The 14,439-nt window shown below is 51.8% G+C and overlaps 1 protein-coding gene across 1 annotated transcript in view; it reads left to right on the top strand.

Annotated features, from left to right (window-relative positions):
• PTPRN2 (protein tyrosine phosphatase receptor type N2) overlaps window positions 1–14,439 on the top strand; it is a 754,508-nt gene that overhangs the window by 342,673 nt on the left and 397,396 nt on the right. Inside the window, exon 10 of the mRNA XM_039255854.1 lies at window positions 11,428–11,514. Within this exon, the coding sequence (XP_039111785.1) occupies window positions 11,428–11,514 (87 nt within the window). The remainder of the gene's footprint in view (window positions 1–11,427; window positions 11,515–14,439) is intronic.

Here is a 14,439-nt window from a genome sequence, read left to right as displayed (position 1 = left end):
TTCCTGATCTCAGGGGGAAGCTCTCAGTTTTTCCCCGTTGAGGATGATGTTAGCTGAGGGCTTCTCATAGATGGCTTTTATGATGTTTAAGTAGGTTCCTTCTATCCCGACTTTCTCGAGGGTCTTTATGAAGAAGGGATGCTGTATTTTGTCAAATGCTTTTTCTGCATCTATCGACAGGATCATATGGTTTTTATCTTTTCTTTTGTGGATGTGATGTATCACATTGATATATTTGTGAATATTGAACCAGCCCTGTAACCCAGGAATGAATCCCATTTGATCTTGGTGGATGATTCTTTTTATGTGCTGTTGCATTCGATTTGCAAGTATCTTGTTGAGGATTTTTGCATCTGTATTCATCAAGGATATTGGCCTGTAGTTCTTTTTTTGCTGGATCTCTGTCTGGCTTGGGAATCAGAGTGATGCTGGCTTCATAAAATGAATCTGGGAGTTTTCCTTCAATTTCTATTTTTTGGAATAGCTTGAGAAGAATGGGTATTAATTCTGTTTTAAATGTCGGGTAGAATTCCCCAGGGAAGCCATCAGGTCCAGGGCTCTTAGTTGTTGGGAGATTTTTGATAACTGATTCGATTTCTTCACTAGTTATGGGTCTGTTCAGAGTTTCTATCTCTTCCCGTGTGAATTTTGGTAGTGAGTGTGTGTTTAGGAATTTGTTCATTTCTTCTAAGTTTTCCAGTTTGTTGGCATATAATTTTTCATAGTATTCCCTGATAATTGCTTGTATTTCTGAGGGGTTGGTTGTAATAAGTCCATTTTCATTCATGATTTTGTCTATTTGGGTGCTCTCTCTTTTCTTTTTGAGAAGCCAGGCTAGAGGTTTGTCAATATTGTTTATTTTTCCAAAAAACCAACTCTTGGTTTCATTGATCTGTTCAATTGTTTCTTTGGTCTCTATGTTGTTTATTTCTGCTCTGATTTTTACTATATCTCTTCTTTTACTGAGTTTAGGGCGTTCTTGTTGCTCTGCCTCTGTTCCTTTATGTGAGCTGTTAGATTTTGGACTTGTGCTTTTTCTAATTTCTTGAAATAGCCTGGAGAGCAATGTACTTTCCTCTTAGGACTGCCTTTGCTGCATCCCATAGATTTTGGATTGTTGTGTTTTCATTTTCATTGGTTTCCATATATTTTTAAATTTCATCTCTAATTGCCTGATTGGCCCATTCATTCTTTAGAAGGGTGTTCTTTAACCTCCATGGTTTTGGAGGTTTTCCAGACTTCTTCCTGTGATTGATTTCAAGTTTCAAAGCATTATGATCTGAGAGTGTTGCATGGTATGACCTGAATTCTTTTATATTTATTGAGGGCTGCTTTATGTCCTAGTATGTGATCTATCTTGGAGAATGTGCCATGCGCACTTGAGAAGAAAGTAAATTCCCTGGCCTCAGGATGTAGAGTTGTAAATATGTCTGTAAGATCCATCTGGTCCAATGTGTCTTTCAAGTCCATTATTTCTTTAGTGGTTTCCTGTCTGGTTGACCTATCCATTGCTGTAAGTGGAGTATTAAAATCCCCTGCTATTAGCACATTCTTTCTGTTTGTGATTAATTGTTTTAAATATTTAGGTGCTCCCATATTCAGTGCATAGACATTTATGATTGTTAGTTCTTCCTGATGGATAGACCCTGTAATTATTATGTAATGCCCTTCTTCATCTCTTGTTATTGTCTTTAATTTGAAGTCCTGTTTGTCTGATATAAGTATAGCTACTCCAGCTTTCTTTCGATTTCCAGTAGCATGATATATATTTCTCTATCCCCTTACTTTTAATCTGAAGGTATCTTCCAGTCTAAAATGAGTTTCTTGTAGACAGCATATAGATGGATTTTCATTTCTGATTTTATTTATTTGAGTTCTGTTTTGTTTCTTGGTAAGTCTAGCTAAGGTTTATCTAGTTTGTTTATCATTTAAAAATCAGCTCTTAGTTTCATTTATCTTTCCTATTGTCTTTTCAGTCTCTATTTCATAGACTTCTGTTCTGATCTTTGTCATTTCCTTCCTTCTGATAACTTTCGCCTTCATTTGTGCTTCTTTTTCTAGTTCTTGAATTGTAAAGTTAGATTGTTTATTTGCAATGTTTCTTTTTCCTTAATGCAGACATTTATCAGTGTAACTTTCCTCTTAGAACTGTTGTTGCCATGTCCCACACATACTGCTATAGCACATTTCCCTTTCATTTGTCTCAAGATATCTTTTAGTTCATCTTTGACCCATTGGCTATTCAGGAGAATATCATTGAATCTCCATATATTTGTGAATTTCCCAGATTTCTTCTTTTTTTAAAAGTTTTATTTATTTAAATAATCTTTACACCCAACATGGAGCTTGAACTCATGACCCTGAGATCAAGAGTCTTATCCCTTACTGACCGATCCAGCCAGGGGCCCCATCCGGTTTTCTTATGATTGATTTCTGGTTCCATACCACTGTGATTGGAAAAGATGCTTGATACAATTTCAGTCTTCTTGAATTTATTAAGACTTGTGTGTGGCCTATCATATATTTGTCCTGGAGAATGTTCCATATGCGCTCGCGAAGAATGTGTATTCTTCTGCTAATGGGTGGAATGTTCGTTATGTAACTGTTAGTCCTTCTGGTCCCTGCTGTTATTACTTTGCTTTCTATTTTCCCTTCAGGTATGTTAATATTTGCTTTATGTAATTAGAGGCTTCTATGTTGGATACATAAATACTTACAAATGTTGTGTACTCTTGATGAATTGACTCCTTTATTATTATATAATTATCTCTTTTGTCTCTTGTTACAATCTTTGGCTTAAAGTGTTTTCTCTAACATAAGCTTATCTACGCTTGCTTTCCTCTGGTTTCCCTTTTCATGGAATATCTGTCTTTATCCCTTCACATTAAGTCTGTCAGTGTCCTTAATGCAGAAGTGAGTCTCTTATAGACTGCATAGAGTTGAGTATTGTTATTTTTTCTTTTTTTTTCCTATCCATTCAGCCACACTATGTCTTTTGATTGGAGTTTTTAATCCATTTACATTTAAAGTAATTACTGATACATATGGACTTCATATTGCCATTTAGTAAATTGTTTTCTAATTGTTTGGTGATTCCTTTGTTCTTTTCTCTTTCTCTATTCCCTTATGGTTTGATAATTTTCTGTAGTAGTATGCTTTGATTTCTTTCTCTTTCTTTTGTGTATGTATTATAGGCTTTTGCTTTGTGGTTACTATTAGGCTTACATAAAATATCTTACATTTATAACAGACTATTTCAAGCTGATAACAACTTTGAATGCATACAAAGCTCTACATTTTTGTACTACCTTCCTCATTTTATTTTTTTGATGTCAATATTCTTTTTATGTAACTAATCCTAAGACATCATGTACTTAGATTTGTATTAAGCTGTTGGCATTTTTTTCCCAAAAATTTAGAGAATCATACTTATGGTGAGAAGTACAGTCTCATCTTGACGTTAAAAACAAGTTGTTTGAATACAACAGTTTTTTACCAATTGTTGCTGGTTTTTTTGTTTGTTTGTTTGTTTTTTGTTTTTTTTTTTTTTTTTTTTACCAGTGAAGAGTTGGTGGTTGTCAACAACTTGACTAATAAGAATAATTCAGGATTACTGCGCCTCCAGATGAATCTGCACATGGTCTATAAGCTGTGGGCTCAGCAGCCAGAGCAATTCAGTTTGGTTGCACAAATTACCCTGAGTTCATTCACTCATTCATTCTTTGAAAACCATTGGGCTTTACTTTTCTGCATGGAAAAAAAGGTGATACTGAATCAAAGTTGGGACTTTTGAGTCATGGCAGCTCCTTTCTCATTTCCCCTTATCAGAAATGCCTTTTGTCTGCTTTGGGGAAAATTCCTGAGTTAGCAAAAATTTAACTGGCTTATAAGATTATTTAAATAGGACAAGCATCAGTATTTGTTATAACAATACTGGGATGGCTAGAATAATTGGGGAATCCTATGAAAACATCATTTTACCCAGTGTTTTCAAATATCATCTCATCAAAAAAGTTTGTATCAAAGTTGCCCGATACCACTTTGCAGTCCATCCATCATTTGTTTCCCTACTTTTGGTGAATTTTTGATTGAATAGGAAAATGTCCAAAATCAGGAAGTAAAGCAGCAGAAGTGCAAACGATCACTCTTGAACATAGAGTCCTAGACATGAGTGTGTGGTTAGCGGGGCTATTGGGCCAGAGGGAAGATACAGTAACACTGTCGCAGAGATAAGACATGAGATATTATAGGTACAGACACTCCTCACAGGTAAGGATGCAGCCGTTACCTGGACATCCCCCAGTTCGCAATGTACCTGAGGAGTAACACTTAGGTTTGGGGATTTACTAGTGACATGACTTGGGCGTGAATTTAATTTTTCTAGTCTCAGTTTCCACTCCTTTATTTTTATCTTTAGTATTTTTTTTTATTTTGAGAGAGAAAGAGACAGTGCGAGCGGGGAAGGGGACAGAGAGAGAGGAAGAGAGAGGAGAGAGAAAGAATCCTAAGCAGGCTCTGTGCTGTCAGTGCAGAGCCAGGACTTGGGGCCCCAACTCCTGAACAGTGGGTCACAACATAAGCTGTGTTGGAAGAATTGGACGCTTAACCGACTGACCCACTCAGGGTTCCCTCCACTCCTTTAAAATGAGGCTCACGGTAGTACCTTCCTCATGGGTCTGATGCGAGCACTAAGTAAGACTGTTGTGTGGAGTCCCAGCCCTGTGGCGAGCATCAGGGACACCTTTGAGGGCTTCTGCTACTCCTAACATTTCTGACCTGTAAGTTATTTTCACTATTCTTAGGGTGGATCGCCACAACTTCCTCACCATTGAACACATTCAGGTTTTCTAATTTTCCATCTGTCCCCTCGTTCCCGTGATGATGTCAGGGCACTGCGGAAGTCCACAGTGCTGTGTGTGGCATTGTGAGGCCATCATGGAAAACGGGGTTACTGTTGGCTTCTCTTACGGGCTTCCCAGCAGGTGAATGGAGCGACTGCCTCAGATTTCCCCTATTTTACCTATTTAGTAGGTCCTCAGGAGCATCCGGCTTCAAGATGAGTCCACAGTAGCATTAACAAGCCGTCGTGCTTCACCATGAAAAAGCAGTAGAGGAGATACCGTCTTGCTTTCAAAAACCCCCTCCACTACTAGATGTCAAGGCAGGCAGTGAGGACCCGGGCTGCAGGCACTGCTGGCGCCTCTCGCTCATGGGAGCATTGGGTGTTCAGGTAATCAGGGTGACAGCTGTCACAGACACACAGATGAAATTGCACGTGCCATATCCGTCCATTGATTTCTGAGATTAACTCCAACTGCTTTCTAAGGAAGTTCAGACCATGAAATGACAGAAGATGGCCATGTATTTTAAAAATAAAATAGAAATAACTGCATGGTCATTTTGAGTACAATCAGCACCATCTTATTGGTCTCACTATTGACCGGACCCTCTATTGTCATAAGCCCCTGGTGAGGCGGGAGGGGCTGTGGTGTTCATCACATGGTCTGCGCAAGCCGAGGCCTCACTCGCGGAGGTGAGGGGTTCAGAAACATATTCTGGGCTGGCAGATTTCATCATTATCTTCAAGGCTATTTTAAATAATCTTGTTATGGATAAAAGTGTTAGTTTTCTGCATTGAGGGGTGAAGAATGTATGGTCAGGAGATGGTCCTGAGGCTAAAGTGAGACTGGAACTCACAATAGAAGCCCCTGGGCTCCCTGTTATATCATGTCACCCTTTGGTTTAAAGAGGCTACAGCACAGAATTCGTGGAATCGGCAGCAAACTTGGTTGGGAAGTCGGTTTATGTTTGGCCTGGGGCAGTGGGCTTCGAAGGTACAGAAAAGGAGATGTGGTTGGTGCCTCACTGAGCCCGCAGTGTGTGAGGGGGATTGGATTAACACATGTGAAGTAATTAAGAGAACTTCTATAATAAATGGTGAGCTGGGTGCTTCTGAATCAAAGCAGGGTGAGTTTTAGGAAGGGGAGGCCTCACAGGCCCCCTGGTCAGCGTTGGTGGGGCCTTGCTGGTGGCCAGGATCAGGGGAGGAAGCGCCATGTGGCTTGTGGGCGTGGGGCCTACGAGGGGCTGAGGGAGGGGTGGCTGGGCCAGCCGGGGCTGAGCGTCATGGGAGGGAGGGGAGCCACTGGGCAGGCAAGTGGCCCAGGGAGTGTCGATCCAGGAGTGTATGTCATCACGACAACCATCGCAGGTTTTAGGACCATTGCTCCTCCTGACGAGCAAGTCAGCATGTGTGTATTTGCAGGCCTGTTGCACTGTGTTGCACACAGGTCCCCGTGCAGGTCCCTCTTGATGTGCCTACAGGTGTGTGCACATTTGGGGAGTCGAGTGTGTGTGTGTGCAGGTACCTGTGTACATGCAGGTGTGTGTCTGTGCAGTTGTGTGAGTACAGGTGTGTGCGTGTGCATGTGCATGCAGCCGGGGGGAGTCCTTACTGTCTCATCAGACTCCTCCTCTCCCTGAGGAGTCCATTGTGTGTGTGTGTATGCAGGTGTGTGTGTGTACACGCTCAGGTATGTGCATGTGTGTATGTGCAGGGGTGTGTGCGCAGGGGTGTGTGCACATCTAGGTATGTGAGTGCAGGGGTGTGAGTGCAGGTGTGAGCGCAGGTGTGTGAGTGCAGGTGTGTGAGAAGATGTGTGTGTGCAGGTGTGAGTGCAGGTGTGAGCGCAGGTGTGTGTGTGCAGGTGTGAGCACAGGTGTGTGTGCAGGTGTGTGAGTGCAGGTGTGTGTGCGCAGGTGTGTGAGCGCAGGTGTGTGTGTGCAGGTGTGTGAGTGCAGGTGTGAGCGCAGGTGTGAGTGGAGGTGTGTGTGAAGATATGTGAGTGCAGGTGTGTGTGCAGGTGTGTGTGTGTAGTTGTATGAGTGCAGGTGTGAGCACAGGTGTGTGTGTGCAGGTGTGAGCACAGGTGTGTGAGTGCAGGTGTGAGCGCAGGTGTGTGAGTGCAGGTGTGAGTGGAAGTGTGTGAAGATGTGTGAGTGCAGGTGTGTTTGCAGGTGTGTGTGCAGGTGTGTGTGCAGGTGTGAGCGCAGGTGTGTGAAGATGTGTGCGTGCAGGTGTGTGTGTGCAGGTGTGAGTGCAGGTGTGTGCGCAGGTAGGTGTATGAGTGCAGGTGTGAGCGCAGGTGTGTGCGCAGGTGTGTGTGTGCAGGTGTGAGCGCAGGTGTGTGAATGCAGGTGTGTGTGCAGGTGTGTGTGAAGATGTGTGCGTGCAGGTGTGAGCGCAGGTGTGTGAGTGCTGGTGTGAGCGCAGGTAGGTATATGAGTGCAGGTGTGTGCGCAGGTGTTGAGTGCAGGTGTGAGCGCAGGTGTGTGCGCAGGTGTGTGTGTGCAGGTGTGAGCGCAGGTGTGTGCGTGCAGCCCGGGGGAGTGCTTTCCGTGTCCTCAGACGCCTCCTCTCCCGGGCCCTGTGGAGCTACGTCGTTTGCCCACCCTCCCTGCGGGGCCAGGACAGACAGTGTCCTCGGCGGTGCGCAGGCACACTTGCAGGCAAAGCGTGTTCTGAGAAGTCACAAGGAGAAGGATGGTCCTGGCCACCTGGCCTGGGCTGCCGGCCCCACGTGGGGCATGAAGGAGTGGGACAGCGAGCTGGGTGGGGCCCCGGGGGCACTGTCACCGCACGCGGCATCAGACTGAGCTTTGTGTTCCTACCTCTGTCCCTAGTGACGTCGCCTCACGGCCCGTTTCCGACTGGCATTCAACTTGGCCGCGCGCCTGCCGCTGCCCCTTGAAACGAAGCACCTCGCTGGCCGTATACGTGTGTCCCTGTCGTCCGTTTAGGCTCTCTGAGATCTACGGGTGCCGGGCGGAGACCCGGGTTCCGCCCGTTCCTGCACGCACGCACAGGGAGCCCGCTGGGGGAAGGGCTCCCGCGTTGCCGCAACCTCAGTCCCTTCGCCTCCGTCCTGAGGGCCGGTGGGGGACGTCCAGGAGGAGGCGTGGGCAGTGAGTGGAGGGGAGTGTGGCCAGTCAGCAGCAGCCAGCATGCGCACGCGTCCCTAGGGCTGCCACCCAAGTGCGTTTCCGGGGTCTCAGCCCAGCGCCCTGGGGCGTGTTCTAGCAGCTTCTGTGGGTGTTTCCCAGCTGGGAGCCCCTGTGCACGCGGGGCAGCCCTTTCCGGCTGTGTCCTTCAGGGCTGCCTCCTTGCCTGTCCCCAGGAGGACCCTGTCCTCCCTGTCTCTGCGACAAGCTCTTGGCTTCCTGTCTGCGGATGTAAAGTCTGCTGGGTTACTTTTGCACGTTCTGTTCCACCTGCTGGAATTCTCGTGTTACAACTCTGGAGTTTTTGACAAGTGGGAGACTTCCTCCATCCCACCCTCTCCCTCGACACCTTTGTGGGGAACACAGGTAGCCAGTCGCCGTCCAGGCAGGTGGGGTGACACTAGCTCTGGTCCCGAAGTGTGGCTTCCCCTCCCGCTTGCACTGGTGACCTGAGCGTGACCTCATTCGTCTCTGCCGTGTGACGGAGCGGAGCAGCTCAGGCCGTGTTCTCTGGGACAGGCGGTCACCAAAGCAGCATTTATCGGACTTTCCTCGACACCACCTTTTGGACACTGGCCTCCCCAGTGCCCTTTGCAGGCTGGAGGGTGCGTCGGGACCCGGCACCGCAGGCTGGAGGGTGCGTCGGGACCCGGCACACAGCGCGTCCCTTCTTGGGGCACAGGCAGTGGACTGGGCAGGAAAGGAAGGCGGGAGGCCCTCCTGTTTCAAGGACAATCAGTTATTTTTTATTGTAAAATGGTGCAGAAAACCAGAAGCCACTGACCACGAACAGTCCACGGCTCTCCCTGGAGACACAGGTGGAGACAGGTGTGCTCCTGTGGATCCAGGGAAGCATGCGGGTCGGTTTCCACAAGGAGTCACCCCAGAAGTGTGTCGGTGAGGCTGCGATTAGGCTGTCGGTGATCTGGGGCCCCAGGCTGGAATGTGGCGCAAGTTTTAAGGGGCTTGGTTTCCAGGGTACCTTTGCCGGCCAGGCGGGACGCCTTTAACGACGTGCACCCTAACCTTCTGACATTTTCCTGGGTATTCAGTCGCCTGTGCCGTTAACACACCCGTCACACCTGCTGGGTCTGGGGGGGGGCCGTGGGGGGCAGAGCACCAGCGGTTTGTGACACGGGGCCCGGTCCTGGGTGGAGTCTGGCCTCGGGGACGTGGCTTCTGTGGTCAGGGGGCCTCATCAAGGCCGGTCTCGATTCTGCGGATACTCGTTGGCTGCACGTCCTGCGCGGGGCGTCGGAGGGCCTGGTCCCAGGAGGAGCGGCCGCCTGAGCGCCCAGAGGAATGGGGCAGCCGAGCTGTGCCTCCAGGCCCCGCTCGTGTCACTGGTGCGCACGGCCCGGGGCACGGCGTTGTGCGGCTGTCCTTTCTCTAGAGCCTGACCTCTAACGAACACACCTTTCTGGCATGGCTGCCGCCTGTTCTTGAGCAGGAGCCCGTCGTCGAGTCTGCACGTGCCCCCACGGCCTTTCCCCAGCGCGGCGCGGAGTCCCGGCAGCCTGTGTTTGCACGCAGACCTTCCTGGGGCTCTGGGCTCCAGCCTGCAGCTCCAGGTGGACCCCTTCCCCAGCTGGCGTCCTCCCTCCCGGCGGGCCTGCGACGTGGGGTCTGATGTCCCCAGGGGGTTTCTAAATGGGGTGGGGTCACGAGGTGCAAGGGTGCACTTCCACACCACATGCACACAAATGAAAACGAACTTTTATCTTAAAGCACGACGTGAAAAGCCCCTGTGTGCTCGGAGGTTTGGAGGAGTTGTCTGTCCTTCACAGAAGGGTCCACAGCCCCAGGGACCACTCACTCGCTCGGGGAGTAGGGTGGAGGGCAGAACAGCACCCTGGGAGGTCACGAGAGATCTAGAATAAGCGGGTGAGGTGTGGGGAGCAGGCCTGGCGCCACCGGCAGAAACTGGCCTCTGCAGGCGGTCCAGCTCCTGGCCCCGCCGAGGCAAGGCGGAAGGGGGCGGCTCGGCGCCGTGGCTCAGTGCCAGCCTCCCCCTGGGGGGCTTGCACGGGAAACCCCAGGGCACTTGCGGGGCCAACCAGAGCCTCCCAACCTGGGCTCACTTCTCTGTCTCCACTTGAGTCCTCAGGGAGTCCTCAGCCCCTCTGCCAACTCCTGTCCCCAGCGATTCTGTCCCCGGGGAACCCACCTGCTCACCGGCACTGGCCCTGTCTTCTCTCGTACGGCTCTGGGCTGCAGTGCACACTCACCCCCCGCCAGGGTGCTGTTTGGGCTCTGTTGTGATGTGTCCAGGGCAGAATTCCCCACGTTTCCTTCCAGTGGCTTCTCCATCTCACAGGCTCCCGGATCACCTCCGGGTGTTGACCTACCCCCCCCCCCCGTCACCTCTCGCAAGCCTGCAGGCCCCACCTGCTCCCTGCACCCCATCAGCCCTTGGAGCCGCAGGAACCTGGATGCATCCGGACTCGTCTCTGTGTGTGTCCTTTCCATGCGAGGATCCCGGGGACGCTGTGCTAGGGGCCACCCTGCTGACCTCATCTCCGCATGGTGGTCGGCCGTGACCTCTGTCCACACAGGGTCACATCTGCGTCTCTGGCTGGAGGAATGTGTGGAGTGGGGATGACACAATTGGATGCACAGTTTGTCTCCGGCTGGTGTGCCGCCCGCCCACGACCCCGGGAGGGCAGGGCCCGCCTGCTCACGGCTGCCCCAGCCGGTCTTCCGCACGTTTGCCGAGGGGGAGGGTGGTCAGCCGGGTTGAAACCCTTTACTGCACAGCAGTTCTTACAGGGCAGTGTAACGGATATTCTCGGAAATGCTGCTAATAGGGTTTCACAGGCAAGAAGTGAGTTCCGAAGCCGTGTGCTGGGATTCAGGACGTGTAATTGGAACTCTGGGCTCCTTGGTGACTGTGGAACCCGCCCTCCTGTGGGCCTGGGGCGCGTCGTCCCGGAGCGCACATGCATCTGTCTCACTTCACCTTTGAGTGTGGCCCACTCACATATCTGTCATTAGCACATCACTCATTGTAGAAACAAGTACATTTAAAAAATGCATGTTTCCTTTGTATGTCTGATGCCCATCCTGAAATGTGATTTTCAGCGTCTACCTCCCCTCCATCTCCCATCTCTTCTCTTCTTCTCGTCCGCCCTCCCCTCCCACCCTCCCTATTATATTTTTTATTGAAGGCTGAGATGAGCCGTCACTGCATCATGGGCCCATTACGCTTCTAACAATTCCATTTGCACTGTATTGTTTGTCTCATTGCCGGGAAATTCGGGCGATTCATCATGCCTGAAGACGCACCTGATCCCGGCTGCCCTGAGAGCCTGGCCACTGTGTGACGGGAATCCCGCAGGCACCACGGTGGGGGCGCGGGGGGACGTGTGGCTTCTCAGGTGTTGATGAGTTCCATTTTGTAACGCTGCCCCCCGCTCTCCTCCACAGCCCCCTGAGCCCAGAAAAGGGGAAGGAGCTGATGGAGGACGTGGCGCGACTCCTGGAGGTGCCGATGAGCGTCTTCACAGACATCGCGTGAGTGTCGGGTGCGGGCCCCTGGGGTTATTCTCTGCTCGCATCAGGTTCCATTCCATAAATTGGTTTGCAGGGGAGAGAACTGTGTGCCTGGGGTTCTTGTTAATTATATCAGAGAGAAACAGCTCAGGAAAGAAATGGAAGGGAAATTCCAGGTGGGTTTGGTAAGTTATTTAAGCGCAGAACAAACTGGAGTGTAATTGTAAAAATTATAATCTCCTGGAAGGGCAGGGCCCCCGGGGCCATGGTTCTCAGCCCTGCTGCACCTAGAATTACCTGGAAGGCTCTAGAACATTCTCGAGCTTGTGCCAGGGGATGGCACGTGTCCATGAAAAGTCAGCACTTATTGAGTACCTACAGTGTACAGACCCTGCCGTGTACTCACTGCACCAAGGGCAAGAGCCGGGCCATCCCAGTGCCACCAGCCTGTCTGGCCATCAGTGGGCCAGCTGGGGACTGGGGTGCTCGCACGTGTCCGCGGTGCGGGGCAGCCATGTCCAGGTTTCTGGGGGACTGCACGGAATGGGGCACGGGGACCTCGAAAAGGAACAAATGGAGCAGGTGAGAGCAGGTGTGGACAGACCACCGTGTTCCGGCTGGGGGGGCTCCGGGCTGGAGGTCAGCTCAGAAGCAGCGTCAGGATGCAGCAGCGTGTGTGCCGTGAGCCACTAAGGCCTGGAAATAAAGGGCTCCGCTGAGCCACGTGTGGATACGAACGGCTGGCCCTGGGCCTCCAGTCCCGGAAATACAGTTCCTCTGACCGTCCGCCAGTCTCTACTCTGCGGGGCGTTCCGGGACCCTTACCTGCCGCTACCATTCGTTCTGAAGCTCATCACCCTTATTGTGAGTAGGGAGGAGCCAGAAGTTGGGAGGAGGGGCCAAGGCCAAGTCCCGGTCTTAACGGTAAGCAGAGATTCACTTCACGGGGCTCCTTGCAGCCGATGACAGTCCAGCCCGTTCTCTCCAGCTGACGAGGGCTCTTGTACCGTCTCCACACCAGCGGACAGGACCGTCCACAGGATGCAACGTTTCGATCAGGATCTGCGAGCGCCAGGCCACAGGTGGGGCAGAGAGCGTGGCATTTCAGCAGAAACAGACTCACAACAGAGCTGCGGAAGGTCCCCGCCTGGTTCGGGGGGAACAAGGGGCAGAGGCTGTGAGGTCTGGGGTGGGGGCGCCTGACGGGACGGGCGAGGTGCCTGCAAGCCGGGGGCTGTGTGCACGCGAACAGGAAGGGCAGCTCAGGCCCTCGTGAGGAGGGCGGCTCTGCTCCTCTGTGCTGGGAAGCCGCCGGAGAGCTTTCGTCAGGAGAGCGTGTCTAGCCGTGTTCACGGTGGATTACAGGGACACAGCGGAGGCCCAAGTGACTTGGGGCCACCGAGGTTTCTAGGTGAGGGGTGGTGATGCCCACCCCATCCCGGGTGGGGTTTGAGCCGTAGAGAGGAAATCATGAACGTGAGCCACCGTGTCTGCTAAAACCAGCGCCGGCCCTCGGGGGCAGCTTTCATCCCCGCCTGGCGCCTCCCGGGCCCTTTGGAATTGTCCTTTGTCAGAGCACATTGCGTCCCACACAGGCTCCCGTGACAGCTCTGCGCAGGTGTCTGGGCACTGCCCGTCTGTATGCAGCCCTGCAGGAGGCGTGAGCTGCCCAATCGGGAGCACAGTGTGAGCACAGCCCAGGGAGGCGGGCACCGGCCCTTGGCCCCCCGCATGGTCTCCACAGGCTGCAGGGAGAGCCAGTCCTGACTGGGTGGTGCTGACCACTCCCTTCAAGGAGGCAGATGGAGATTCCGGGACACGTGGGCCTGTCCCTGCCCGCACCCAACACGTGGCTGGCCGTTTTTGGTCTTCACCACCAGACCCCAAGGTCAAGGGCCACAGCAGTCACTGACACAGGTTCACGTGAGGCACCTGGCACGGGGACTGCACGGCGTGGCCGTGGACAAGCGTCCCATAACAGGGGCGTCTGGGTGGCTCAGTCGGTTAAGCGTCCCACTCTTGACATCTGCTCAGGTCATGATCTCACGGTTCGTGGGTTCAAGCCCTGTGTTGGGCTCTGCGCTGAGAGTACAGAGGCTGCTGGGGATTCTCTCTCTCTCTGCCCCTCCCCTGCATGTGTGCACTCTCTTTCTCTCTCTCAAATTAAATAAACTTTATTTTTAAAAAACAACAAATTAAAAAAATAAAAATAAATAAATTTGAATGCCCCCACACAGACTAAGGGGTTGCATGGGGCAGGCCTGGCGTCTACACGCCCCCAGCTGCAGCGGGGCCTCCCCCTGCCCACAGGAAGGGGGTGTGGGGCTTGGCCCGTGCTTCCTTCGGCCCTGCAAGTTCACCTGATGGGTGCCAGGCTCCTGTGCTGTTGAGGGAATAAAGGAACGCATGGGCGCCTCCGTCATTGCCATTGAGGACGTCCCGAGAGCAGCCGGAGGGCGGGAAATAACAGGAAAAGTTGGAATCTCCCGGAGGACGTGGCAGGAGCGGCCGGGTGGCCTGCGCACTTGGAGAGGGTTATCCCAGCTCGGGCCACTACTGAGAAAATTAGACCAAAAACGTAATCACATGAGAGACTTTAGGGTAGAACTTCGTCTGGCCGGGGGACTGAATGTACTGAATTTTCATTATTTCCCTTTGCCTTCCTGGTAGTTGTGCACCAGGCAGAGGGCAGAGGTCCCCTCACTGGGGGGACTTTGTGTTCCCTGGAGACTTTGCCCCCACCTGCCACTGCTGGGTGAGAAGCCGGGGCGTGTCTGCCTCGTGACCCAGGAATGGCGCTGCTGAGGAGGTGGGGGCGGGCGGGGGGTATCCTCAGGACACATGGGAGCACGGTGGGCCGGGTGCCCAGGGCCCACCGCTGAGGAGGGGCGCAGCGCCTGGGCCAGGCCGGAGGCCCCCCTGGCAGCCTGCCTCATCGCCCCGCCC

The sequence above is a fragment of the Hyaena hyaena genome, unplaced genomic scaffold (assembly GCF_003009895.1).
Source record: "Hyaena hyaena isolate Hyena2069 unplaced genomic scaffold, ASM300989v1 scaffold_548, whole genome shotgun sequence".
Classification (NCBI taxonomy): domain Eukaryota; kingdom Metazoa; phylum Chordata; class Mammalia; order Carnivora; family Hyaenidae; genus Hyaena; species Hyaena hyaena.
Note: the sequence above shows the minus strand (reverse complement) of the source record. Positions and strands in the feature narration are given on the sequence as shown.